Below are 12,206 nucleotides of genomic sequence, written 5' to 3'. Positions count from 1 at the left end.
CAAAAATACAGGGAAAATTTAGGTCCTTCGGAACGCAAAAAATGCCCAGCTTGCTAGGTACTTCTGGGTATGCATAACATAAAGCACAAATGCAAGCCCTCCCTCGGTACCTCCGGCGACTATAGGGAGCGATCTATATTCCAAGAGTCACAAAGTGCAACAAAACTGCAAGTAACTAAAATATCATATCAAGAATGATAATGTCTAAAGTACAATTGTCATGCCTTGAATCGTCAGCTGTACTAGCTTGGTGAGATATCGACAGCCTTGAATAATGGCGCAGGATTATGTGTGGATGCGACTGCGCCAAGCATTGTTTTTTTAGATCAGCACCCATCGCCAAGCTCTGGAACAACCCGCCGAGTCCGATTGACAAGCCACCATTCAGCGGGTGTGATGTGTGATCCCTGGGCGCAGGGGAGGCTTGGGTTGATTCTTTTTTGTTCCTTTGTGCTTCCAAATCAGGAAAGGTCAAGATTTCGACAATCCAGAGGGTCTGGGCCAGGCCATTTTGAACCTGAAAGTCAGGCACAGGCGGCGTGAGGCACACATCCACACTTCGCGCGCGCGCGCACACACACAAAAAGTCCCTGCAGCTGGACGTGCTGACCTCTCATCTACTCCTAAGCCGGTTTTTCTACCTACATGATAGACCCGCGGATGCCATGCGCATGTTGCTTACGGCTCCCTTCCCCCCTCCTTTCCCTAATTTCTGGCATGTGTAATGACAAGCGAACGCATTTGGACGTCGGTGGTGCATCAAGTCATTTTATTTCCTTTTCCTTTTTTGACAGCTGACATGACATGGCATGCCCCATTCACCAATCGTTGAGACCACGAGCAGTCGAATTCAAAGTCGGGGGGAGCCCTCTTCCCACAAAACGATGTGGCAGAATGCCAACAAGCGAAAGGTCATTGTTCTCTGCAGGACCCATTCTAACACCCCGACTTCCGGATGTCCCCTAAGCCGATGGCACTAATTGCCTCGTTCTCGTTTTTTTTTTTCCCCTACAGCAGACGGAGACTACGGAGTCGTCCCGCCCCACATGTGCGACCAAGAAAACGAGGCGAACCCCCTACCTAGACCACAATTGCGGAGAATTCTCTGGCAAGAAGCGAACCGAAATAAGGTAGTATTTTGTAATTTGAAAGGCAAGTTCTCACGAACATCTCTTCGGTAGGCAAGAAAAGTGAGACCTCGCAGGGTCTGATCAAACGCCAAGCTTTTAAGGAAAGGCCAAGCCAAACAGTTCTTGGTCTTTTGCTAACCAAGAACCTGGGGATGCTAAGCATTTATTGGTGGTATGTGCACTTGTGCAGTACCATATCATCGACGAAACCCTTGGCATCTGTGGGGGGGTCTGGTCTGGACCTACGGTAGACTCAGAGCACATTGTAGATACGAAGCTAAAACTAGTGAACGCAATACAAACTGTAAGTAGATAGATACGAGGTATGAGGTGCCGGTGTAACCCTTTACCCAACGTTATTTTCTTTTCAATGTCGCCTTCACCATTACTCAGCTCCTTACGGAGTAGGTGATTTACCTGAACCATCTGTGCACGACTGATTTCTCAACTCAATGGTTAAAAAAAAAATTATAATAAAGGAACCAATTATAAATCAGTCAGTTCTAATAACTCGCAGTAACTTTTAGAACCAACCAGGATAACCACGGGAACGTTTAACTTACCTACCTATGCGAATACCGACCAATTTTGACGCACCTTACGTCCTGGTTAATTATCGGGATTCAGCTTAACAGTCCCTGGTGAGGAAGCCAAATGCGTGGGGCTAATATGATCGCTAAATAATAGAATTGACTGCTGTCGGCTGCAGCTCAAGCAATCTGCATGGAGAAATTGCTATTACAGTCGCCCTGCCTCCAATAATAAATACTCCAGCCGACAGGCCTCATCCCTTTCATAAAAATCAGGAGGGTTCCTATGAGAGGCTCAGGGGAAAACAAATATTGATACTCAGTACGAGTATGCAGCCACCCTCAAAAGTAACAGCCACAAGTGTAGCAATTTTGGGTATTCAAGTACAAGTTTGCAATGCTGATTGCGAATGTATGTTCCGCCCAGAGAGATGCTCCTGGCCTCCGTCACTTCCTGGCTTCCTTGCCATGATCCCAGATCCTCATCGATTTCATACCCGTGCATTGCTTGTATCTCAAGACCTTCAATCGTAACCAGATCCCAAGCGAGCCTGCATCCACTAAAAAAAATATCGGAGGCTTATCGAATCCCTGTGATAGCTTCCATTACGAGTGTTGCCCACAAAGCTCCCTTGATCCCTCGCTTCGATCAGGCCAGGTAGCCGAGCTCGTCGTCCTCCAAACGCTCCAGGTATTCTTTGTCCAAAAGAATCTCAATGCATTTCTTGATGTCCGGAATCTTGGGCACAAACCGTCCCTTGATCTGACCGATGGTCTCGCTAACCAGCTGGTTGTGCTTCATACGTTTACGAGCCTTCATAATCCGCACAATGGCCGACTGTCACAAAATAGATTGATGTTAGCATCACAAGCAGAGATACGCACGCAGCCAAAAGAAAATTGCGAGTATATACTGACCTGGAGAAGAAGCTTTCGGTCTTCCTCAATTGTCTTGTTTGTCTCTACCTCTTCCTGCTTCTGCTCTGTCTTCAAGCCAATGTTGAGGTTGACGCGAACTTTCTTGCTCTTGAAATCGTAATTCAGGCTGTATGTCGTCCCTGGACCGGGCTTATCACTGTCGGCCAGAAGAACCCTGGCTTTAAGCAAGAGGCCTAGTACGGGATCCATGGTCTCGCTGTTCATAGAAGTAGTGGATGCTATTTCCTCGTGCGTATGACGGTCGCCGTCGTTGAACATCAAAAGAATAGCCATCTGATACATGGACACCTGGAAGGTGTAGGGCGCTTTGCTCTGCTTGCAGTAGGTGGCTCGAACCTCACCTTTGCACAGCTGCCAGAGCCAAGTGAGCTTTCTGCCGTCGTGCTTGTTCTTGTAAAAGCGTGTGAACCGTTCGCAATCCTCGGATATGACCGCCGGTGGGTTGAAAGCAGTATTGGGGACTTGTAGTGGCCAAAATCCAGTTCCGAGAATAGCGTATTGTGAGTCCAAAACCTTCATCTCGGACTTTTCGGCATGCTCACGGAAACCCGTATTGAGGTCTTTCGAAATCTGCATGTCCTGGAACATGCGTTGCAGTTTGTTTGTGTACTCGAAGCCGCATGCCTCCTTCAGTTTGCTGATCATGCTAGTCTCTGCGTCATCTGAGGATGAGTTGGTATGCACGAGACGACGGGCCAGCATGCGGGAGTAGAACTTTTGAAAGACATCCTTGTCTTCGATGTACTTGAAGACAGTCATTATCTGGCTCAAAGTGTTCTCTAGCTCCTCCTCCTCAACGGCACTGCCGCTCTTGCGAAGGAGAACATCCGTGTATTTGGCAAGTAGCTCGGGGGATTTGTTGGATCCGGACTTGCAGACGTCATTTCGGTTGACGAACTCTCGGCAGGCGTTGTCAAGAGATCGGGTAAACTCTGGCTCGTCGTTGAATGCGCGTTTGACCAGTCCCTGGTATTGGGTGTGGACTTCGAGCAGTGCATCCACATAGACTTTTGGCTCCAGCTTCTCGCCCTGGCCGGATGCAACCTTGGCCACGGCCGTTAGGCCAGCTTGTCGCACGTGGGCTTCGAACTTCTGACGCAGTGGGTCTAGTCCATCACTGATTCTGGCTAAAAGGTTGTACATCCTCGCCATATCATCCTCGCGGTCGTTGTCCAGCAGTACCTGGAATTCGTCCCTGAGAATCGCAGAGTGGTCGGCGATCAGGGCAGTGTTGCAGCAGCGCTTTAATGCCACCGCAATGTCGGGATGCAAGTACATTCGGACTCGCTCCTCCTCCTCTTCCAAACGCGCCTCGGCCTTCTTCATGTATTCAACCACAGTGTTCTCCGCGACAAATGCGCGGCTCTCCTTTTGGTAATACGCTTCCGTAGCGGCGATGAAAGGCTTCTCGAAGTGGAAACGGTAGCAGTCCAGAGTGGTCTTGGACGCGTCGTTTTCGTCCAGGCCTAGCGAGACCATAGAGTCTAGAATCTGCTTGATCTGGCCGTACTCTATGGTCTCTCCGTTCCGTTGCCTCTCAACCAACGCAAGGACGGCGTCCATCACCTTCTCGTGAACTTTATCGAACAAGACATTCTTCCACTGAACTAGATGCAGTGTGTAAACATCGAATATGTGCTTCTTGCCCTCATCGATCTCACGCTTGACCCAGTGGCGGTTAAGATATCGGAAGAGGTGGTGGATGTACTTGGCTGCCGTCGTGTATCTATCCCATTCTCTTATGTAGAAGCTAAGCAAAGCCTCGCCAGTGTGGGCTTTGGACTGGACGAGCAGGTCCTCGAGATGATCGCTCAGGTATTTCATAAGCTTCTTGTAGAGATCCTCACCAAGAAGATGCGCTGGGGATGGTTAGCCCAATTCTTATCCATCAACATACCGATGCTTCTGGCCAGCTTACCTCCTCTATGCGCAGCTGCTGGAGGACCAGGCGAATTCGCAAAGCCAAGAGCCTTCTGTGAGGTGCAGAAATTGTGTACGGAACTGCATGCTATCATTAGTATGCTGTTCAAGTCGAACGGGTCTCTTCTCAAAACTCACGTATAGATACCCATGTACTGAAGCGATGACGTCGGTTAGCAAGGTTCGGCATGATTGAAATTCACCAGATGTAAGGCTTACCGTCTCCATCGTCATGCCATCTTGTAAATTGTTCATGATCCTAGTGATTCCATTCTGCAGATAGTTCCACCTGTTGTGAGAACCAGTTAGGATTAGGTCTCATTTCTGGGAGCATTTCCGGACCGGAGGCGGGGCACGCAGGCGCGAGCGATGCCGAGGTTCGTACGTACGTGACTTCGATATCATCCCGACCGGACCCGACGCCCAGCGGTGCCCGTGAGGCTGGCGCCATCATGGGAACTGTTGGTCTTGTTCTCCGGGATTCGGTAAGCTGAGGGTCGAATGCACGCGGTGTCCGAACCCGAGCGCGGGGGCAAGTTGGTTGCCGATTCGAGAAAAACACGAAAGGCCAAGTCGCCAGTGACAACGAGATGCGGTCGTTTCAAAGGTGCTAGAATGGGTGTACTATTGTGGGGTTTTGCAAAAGCAGGGTAGCCTGCTACGGCTGCTCGAGATGCAGCGGAGATCGTATCGTGAGTACCTAGGTAAGGTGGGGAGCTTCGAGATGCAGCGGTTTACCGTAGAGATGGCTGTTTATCGACAACGACGGCAATCAATTTTAATCGGCCGGAATATGGCGGCGACAGCGTTACATGCGTTTCCCGAAATATTTAGGATAAGTGTCTAGATTCCAGATGAGTTGGCTGGGTTGAAAACAAAAGGTTGAGTTTGTAACTTGGCTTAAAGGCAAATCGAAGTGCGTCGTCGGTTTCCATCAGGCAGGCAAGGCAGCGGCCACCACCAACGAACGACCTGGTCAGCCGCGCCGCGAAGGCCAAGAAGTCATGGTCTGTGCTTACCACCAATGAGAAGGAAGAACGCATGCTTTCTAATGCCCCACCTTGAGGCAAAACTCATCTTTTGATGAATCGGGCTTCGCGGCTCAACTAGGTAACTAAGCCATTCTTTCTTTCATTTACTTCACTGGGACACTCCGAACAGCCACTGTAGCGTGTGCAACATGGATTTCATTTGACTTAATTATATGCTTACTTAAACTAACTCTTGAATTCACGACTGGCTCGGGGCCCAACACTCACTGGATTGTCTGTCCGAGAACAATGACATCGTCAAATTCTCCACTGCGCCGGAGTTGTTATTGTCGCTGCTGCCATACAGTACAACTTTTGAGCAACACTGGCCATTTCATGAGCCCGGTTTCACATTCAGACTCTTTTTTGCAAAGCAAGGGCACAAATTCATCACATTACCTCCATCCTCAATACCCCTGTATAAGTTGACGATCGCAGAATATTTCTTTCGGCGCGGGAAGGCTTGAGGACATCAGGCGAGAAATCGCGATCTATGCATACCACCTACGCGCAATCTCCACTGTCAGCCACTCAAGGCCTTCCCGCCTGGTGTTAAGGACTCAGTCCAGCACACCGTCTTGGCCGCAATTCCAATGATCTTCATCCAGGCTTGAGTGTATTTGCTTTTTGGACCACGAATTGCAGTCTTGGTTGCCATTCACTGACATGCGTTTCGGATCAGACTCTTACCATCCATTCGATGAAAGACAAGCTGATCAATCGGCTTTTATTGTTCCACGGAGAAGCACTAACAAATTATCTGTGGTGTAGAGACAGTGCTCGGTAGTATCTTGTGGCTACATACTTGGATTGTCTCCGATATTTACTTCACTTTGCCCGCCTATGCTGGGTGGATTCCTGACCGCTGCATTTTTGTTTCTGGTCACCGTTCTCTTCTGTGATTCAAATGGGCCATACCTGATGATAATAGCAGGGTCGCATTACGTTATAGGTGTGGGTGCCCACGGGTCTGTCTATTCAATGCCAATAGAGAAAATACACGCTCTATGATATGAACTCTTCATCTTCACGCAATCCATGATAAACAACCTGAGTTTCTACCTCGACACCTACCGCTGACCGTTTACACCTCTGTCTAACTGGTTTCTTTTCCTTTGTCAGGAATACAAGGTAAAATACGCACCCTAGGTAGATATCTACCTTTACGCAAGGTAGCTACCTAGGTAGGTGGGTAGGTGAATAACCAAGTACTCTAGACAAAGTGTAAGATTTGGGAGACAACATGGCCCAGGACACATTCGCATAGTGAGCATCGAATTCGAGATCTCGATAAAAACAATCTTCTGGGTAGGTCCCTTACTTACCTATCGTGAGGATATAACATTGCCTTACACTTATTACATGCGGGGGAAAGACTTACGAAGCTCGCCTACCTGCCAAGATTGCCTCGTCACCTACCTGGCCCTACTTACATCGAGAAGGCATGCAAAGGCGCGTCACCTACCCTATCCAGTCTACTGCGCGATAATTTCATTCTGCCCGCGTCACCAAGAAGAAGAAGAAGAAGCAAGAATTATGCGAGCAACATGCCATCAAACACGTCGTGGGTTACACCAGAGTTGCGGATTTTTTTCTCCGGTTTGCCTCGTAATATTGCTCGAGGCTGACCGCGTCGCCATTGTGGTATTTTTAAGATTACCTCGTCACTCGGCGTCAGATGCGATCCACTTATGAGTTGAAATGAAGCTTGAATGCCATAGTCCATTTTGGGGTAGACATTCCGGATGATGACGGTGCTCTTCAATATGACTCACATTTGCTTCCCTTGAGCTTGGCGAAACGACACTGGCTCGTCGGCTGCACCTCATTTTTGTGGGACAAGGCCTTGAATGCTTACCAACTCGACTTTTTTTTTCCTATGAGCAGGTGTGGCTCAGCCCCTGGGGGATGTTACAGTGGAGTACTTGACGCTAAGCTCAAATCATTGTTACCCCCCCTTGTCGGCGTCGACGCCCTATGAGTATACACCAATATCAGAATGATAGGCTTGCGAATCAATGTCTCGATGCGTGTCCACCCTCGTAAGCACCGATGGGGAAAAAATGTATTTGCCGGGCTTTGTATCGTGTGATGGAGGGAGAGAAATGGGCATATCAAGAACGTATAAGAACTAGACGGCAGTCTTAGGATGTTATCTCAGATTCCAGAAATCATCAAAGCATCAGCATCTAAACATCCATACCAAACAACACATCAAACTAACCCAATCACACTATCACTGTTCTCTGAACAATTCCACCTCCTATCCTTACACCAATCAGATATACACTAAGTCCATCAACATGTCCAACAGTAAGTGCACGCGGCCAAGATGCTTCAAAACAAGCAGCTCTTGAGCCCAAAACGCATGTTGACCTAGACACAACTCCAGACCAAGCTTTCCAGAGCGTCGCGGCCACTACCAAGGATGATTCCGCATCCATCATGTCATCCTCGACTGCCGCTAGCATCACCAAGCCTCACAAGGATCAGAAAGACTCCTCCAAGAGCAAGAAAGACAGTGCAGACCGCAAGAAGGTCACGGATTCTGCCAGCATCTTGCGATCCCAAATGAACATCAACCTCTAGTCAGCATGGGCATGCAGTAAGACCGCAAGTTCCAAGTCAATAAACCAACTTGCTTTATCGTCGCCGAAAACGTACTTAGTAGCGGCTGCTACACACCCAGTTATGGAGTTGGGATTGCAACACAGACAATGATTGAGGGAGTTTGGCGTCACACACGAGGTGACATCGCCGGGTTGAAAATACTGTGAATGAACTTCCAGAAGGCTTTTAATGGGGATTGTCCCCTCTATACATACTCTCCTAGATAATGATTTATGGCACTTTGAGTGATTTACTGGCGCCGCTGGGTAACGTCTCCAACCAACTGAGCCACCGATTGAGGCTGTCTTAATCGTCTTTTGCCTTCAAAAAGAATCGTCTAGTATGTTGGCGTTCATCTTGACTATGGTTGGGCTGTACTCGGAGGACTCGTCAGGGGCAGCGCCAGCGGTAAGGAGTATGTCCTCTACAATACGTTTGCTAGCTTCTCGAGCTAAAAATAAAAGTCAAAGGAGTTAAAAGAGCTGAGACTTCAAAACTGTAATTACACTCGAGACTAACCTGGTGTTTGCAAGAGACGAGAAGCAGGAAGAGCAAACTGAATAGTCTTTGGTGGGCTCATCCCTGCATACAACTCGTCATCACTATCACTCTCCCAAGTGATCTCGTCCCTGGCCGGGGTTTTGTTCTGTTCCTGGCGTGCCTGCGTCTGGAACACGTCTCGTGTTTTGCGACCCATTTGCGGTGTCTGCACACTGACTCCGGGGGTTCTGGGTCCCGCCGAGACAGCCTCAAGTTTGCCGCCAATGCGATGTGCGGCGCGGACGGGGGACATGAAGGCAGCGCTGCGCAGGGTCGGTGGTGCCATCTCAGGACTTGACATGGGACTGTCTTCCCACGGCTGGCGCTCAGGCTGTTCCGGGCCCTTTCCGCTGCCCGACCCTGCCTTTTCGTTCTCGGTAATCTTCCATCTCACCGGTGACGTACCGCGCGTCATGGCACGGTGCGGCGTCGCTTGGAGACGGTAGTTCTTATCGAGAACGCGATGTAGCAGGCGGTCTTTGGCAGGGCCCCCTTTCTCTGGCGAATCCTGTGATACACGGGCAAGGAAGGCTTGAGGCGACATTGACATGTCGGGCAGGCGCGCCGTCTTTTGGCGGAAGATGAGCTCTGACTCGGACTCGTCAAATGCCGACGACTCTTCATCCTCATAATCGCCGCCCTGAGGCTGATCGGCCTCCCGCATCATCTCGCGTTTCATGGCCTCATACGGTGAGGACAAGCCTGCGAAACGTGGCTGGGATGCTGACGATTGGGCGGGTGGTCGTACAATGGTTTTTGTGGCTGGTGGGCGAGGGGTGCTGCCTGACAGATCGCCGGCTCCATCGTCGGTGAGGAGCGACATGTCACCATTGTCCTCCTCGAGCGTCGACTCATCGTAGCTAGAGCTTCGAGGCCGTGGAGTAGCATTCTCATCAGGAGCCGTGATGATGGTGTCGTCGTTCACGGTGGACTCCTCGACAGCCGTTGAAGGCTCATCATCGTTTGCAAGCTCTTCATAGCCTGACAGAGACACGTTGGCAGAAGCTTCAAAAAATTGCTTCCAGAACTTGATATATGGCAAAAACATTTCATCAGTCGTGGTCTCGAGTTCAAAGAGGCCACAAAGACGAGAGGGGAGAATAAACGACGATTAATAAAAAGTTAAAAGAGAATTAAAAAAATAAAAATGTTCTCTCACCATAGAAGCTTCCCAGACGGCTTTGGAATGCTCTCCATACTGCTCTACTAAGGGCAAGATACTGGTGGTAATTATCCTGTGAGCTTTGCTGAAGTTGCTATCGATTTCTAGGGGTGCATCATTAGCTGAGATGTGAATTCCCTCTGGCTTAAACTTTAATGCAGAAACATACCCTGAAGAGTTAAGGTTATGGACTGTTCCAATCTTTCAAGCTCTTCAGTCAAAGAGAGGCTCCTCTGACTAGATGACGCGGACCTAGACATGGTGGCAGATTGGGAACGCTGTGTTGGTGGTTTGCCTGGTTCTAAGCAGTGGATTAAAATAATGTCTCTTTTCCACGTTTGATAATCAAGGGTATCAATTGAGAGGCTCAAGAGGGGGTATCGAATCATTCATGAAAAGTAGACAGAGCCCCGTAGGACTCAGCTGGCTTGAGTTCCAAATAAGTTTGCGTGGGCGCGCGACGCGGGGTCGATTCACCACAATTATGTGGGGCTACATTATACGTCTCCATGTACGAAGTACCTTCCCCCTACCTACCTCAGTAAGCTCCGGTACCGTACCGATTTTCCTAGGTACCTCCTATATGGTTCCATACTCAGCTACCTTAGGTACTTGAGCTACCTTGTACCTCTCCTGTATGTTAGATGGTTATCTTGATAACTCCGCCCCAAATTGTAATAGCATTTGCTTTAATACATTGACTTAAGCGATACAACAGGATAGGCTAAAGTGGGTACAAGCTTATTTAAGTGTCCATGTATGTATTGAGGCGCATCAGCATCATATAGCTCTCAGATCTCCTCGGAGGACCTGCTAGTGTGAACGAGTGTCTTGGGGGGTATCATAAGTGTATTATTTCATTGTCAGCCTTCATCCACACTAGGCTGGCCTCCCTGTTACCGCATAACCAATTATCTCGACCTTGGCAAAACAAAATGCCTCAAAAATACAAAAATACAACAATGTAGGTATCTGAGGTAGCTAACATGCTACCTAGGCGTAGCTTGCGTGCGCACCGCTTTGTTATAACACAATATTATCACAGCCCGGAGGCAGCTTTCCATTCAAAAAGGAACAGTGGTCTCCACCGGATGATCAGCCACCCCGACCTCGTCTTCCCCGACCACGACCACGAGCACGGCCGCCTCTCCCACGCCCGCGGGCAGCCCGTGTCGATTTTGCCGTAGACGCTGCAGCTTCTGCTTCTTCGCTCGCGGAACCTTCAGCTTCGCTCGAGTTCTCAACATCATCATCGCCACTTCCGTCTTGTTCATCCTCACCATCCTCATCTTCCTGTCCTTCTTCTTCGTCTTCTTCTTCCTCCTCATTATTTTCAGCCTTTGCTCTTGCGCTGGCTCGTCTTCGACCACCCCTTCCGCCTCGAGCAGCTTTGGGTGGAGTCGTGGGCTCTTCGTCCGAGTCCTCTACCGTGCTAGACCGAGCCTTGGAGAGGCGCTCTCCACGCTTCCGCTTGGTCGGTGCGGCGGCAGGCGCTGCAGTCTTTGGGTTGGGCTGCGGATCTGGGCTTTGATCCGGATCCCACTGCGCCGGTGAGGTCGCAGGTGTGTCGTCCTCTCCCGGAACGCCATAACGTCGTTGGTCCTGAAGCTCATGGTACTCGCCGACGGGCAGGCGAAATTCGAGCCATCTCTTCTCGAGGCTCTCGTCGTCGAGGATGTTATTCTCGCGATCGTCAATCACATCGATGTTGTAGAAGGTCCCCAGCTTCTCCCATATCCCGGGGATGCGAGTGTGCTTTAGTACGTTTGGGTCAAACCCATGCTTTCTCAGGTGCTCGGAGATAGCGATCATCCTGAAATGCTTGTGCATGCCCGCAGGTTTGTATCGAATTATGCCCTTGAAGAGCGACGCAACCTGGTCGTCAGTCCATGGGCTGGTAAGGTCGACGGTGGGGTGCGTTGTCGGGGCCGCGGTGGTGGTCGGGGTTGAGGCCGCCTGGGGCGTGTCGATTTCCATCGCATCATCCTCCTGAGGCGCGGCCGCCGTCGTGGCCAGGCTCGACCTGCCTCGTTTCCTCGGGGGCATTGTAAATTTCCGTGGAGAGGTAGCTGCGCGAGCCCCCGCGCGCGAGAGTGTCACACAAGTTCTGGTGGAAGAGGTCGTTCAAAGGGTTAAGAGTTGACGGTTGACAGCAATTCAGGTTTAAAGGGTGTTGATTATTGAAAGTCTCCAACTCCAATCACAAACTTAATGCAGATTCATTGACAGCCCGAAATGTAGACAAGTTCAATTCCTGTTGATTGAAATCAATTTGACTCTCTTGAAATGGCGCTTTCGCACGAGCGAGAATGGAGCTCCAGCTCGGCCCCACTTCCGACCTTTT

General features: G+C 49.8%; 4 protein-coding genes across 4 annotated transcripts; 1 reads left to right on the top strand and 3 right to left on the bottom strand.

Moving 5' to 3' along the window:
• Positions 1–1,798: 1,798 nt before the first annotated feature.
• On the bottom strand, positions 1,799–5,436 carry PgNI_07554 (uncharacterized protein). The gene is made up of 6 exons (XM_031127564.1): positions 4,909–5,436; positions 4,739–4,808; positions 4,658–4,674; positions 4,518–4,600; positions 2,579–4,458; positions 1,799–2,498 (listed from the first exon to the last, which is right to left on the bottom strand). Exons 1-6 carry the CDS (start codon positions 4,971–4,973, stop codon positions 2,310–2,312), a joined length of 2,304 nt encoding a protein of 767 aa, XP_030981422.1. The 5' UTR covers positions 4,974–5,436; the 3' UTR covers positions 1,799–2,309.
• Positions 5,437–7,468: 2,032 nt separating this feature from the next.
• On the bottom strand, positions 7,469–10,231 carry PgNI_07552 (uncharacterized protein). Its single transcript, XM_031127562.1, has 5 exons — positions 10,032–10,231; positions 9,860–9,966; positions 8,680–9,727; positions 7,940–8,611; positions 7,469–7,861 (listed from the first exon to the last, which is right to left on the bottom strand). The coding sequence occupies exons 1-4, from the start codon at positions 10,120–10,122 to the stop codon at positions 8,484–8,486; spliced, it is 1,374 nt and encodes a 457-aa protein (XP_030981306.1). The 5' UTR covers positions 10,123–10,231; the 3' UTR covers positions 7,469–7,861; positions 7,940–8,483.
• PgNI_07553 (uncharacterized protein) lies at positions 7,854–8,139 on the top strand (the record flags this gene model as incomplete). The annotated part of the gene is made up of 2 exons (XM_031127563.1): positions 7,854–7,863; positions 7,943–8,139. 2 exons carry the CDS (start codon positions 7,854–7,856, stop codon positions 8,137–8,139), a joined length of 207 nt encoding a protein of 68 aa, XP_030981426.1.
• A 726-nt stretch (positions 10,232–10,957) lies between the features above and the next one.
• On the bottom strand, positions 10,958–11,908 carry PgNI_07551 (uncharacterized protein; the record flags this gene model as incomplete). The annotated part of the gene is made up of 1 exon (XM_031127561.1): positions 10,958–11,908. One exon carries the CDS (start codon positions 11,906–11,908, stop codon positions 10,958–10,960), a length of 951 nt encoding a protein of 316 aa, XP_030981303.1.
• Positions 11,909–12,206: the final 298 nt, after the last annotated feature.

This window comes from Pyricularia grisea (genome assembly GCF_004355905.1).
Source record: "Pyricularia grisea strain NI907 chromosome Unknown Pyricularia_grisea_NI907_Scaffold_4, whole genome shotgun sequence".
Classification (NCBI taxonomy): domain Eukaryota; kingdom Fungi; phylum Ascomycota; class Sordariomycetes; order Magnaporthales; family Pyriculariaceae; genus Pyricularia; species Pyricularia grisea.
The sequence above is the reverse complement of the archived record's forward strand: the minus strand, read 5'-3'. Positions and strand labels throughout refer to the sequence as shown.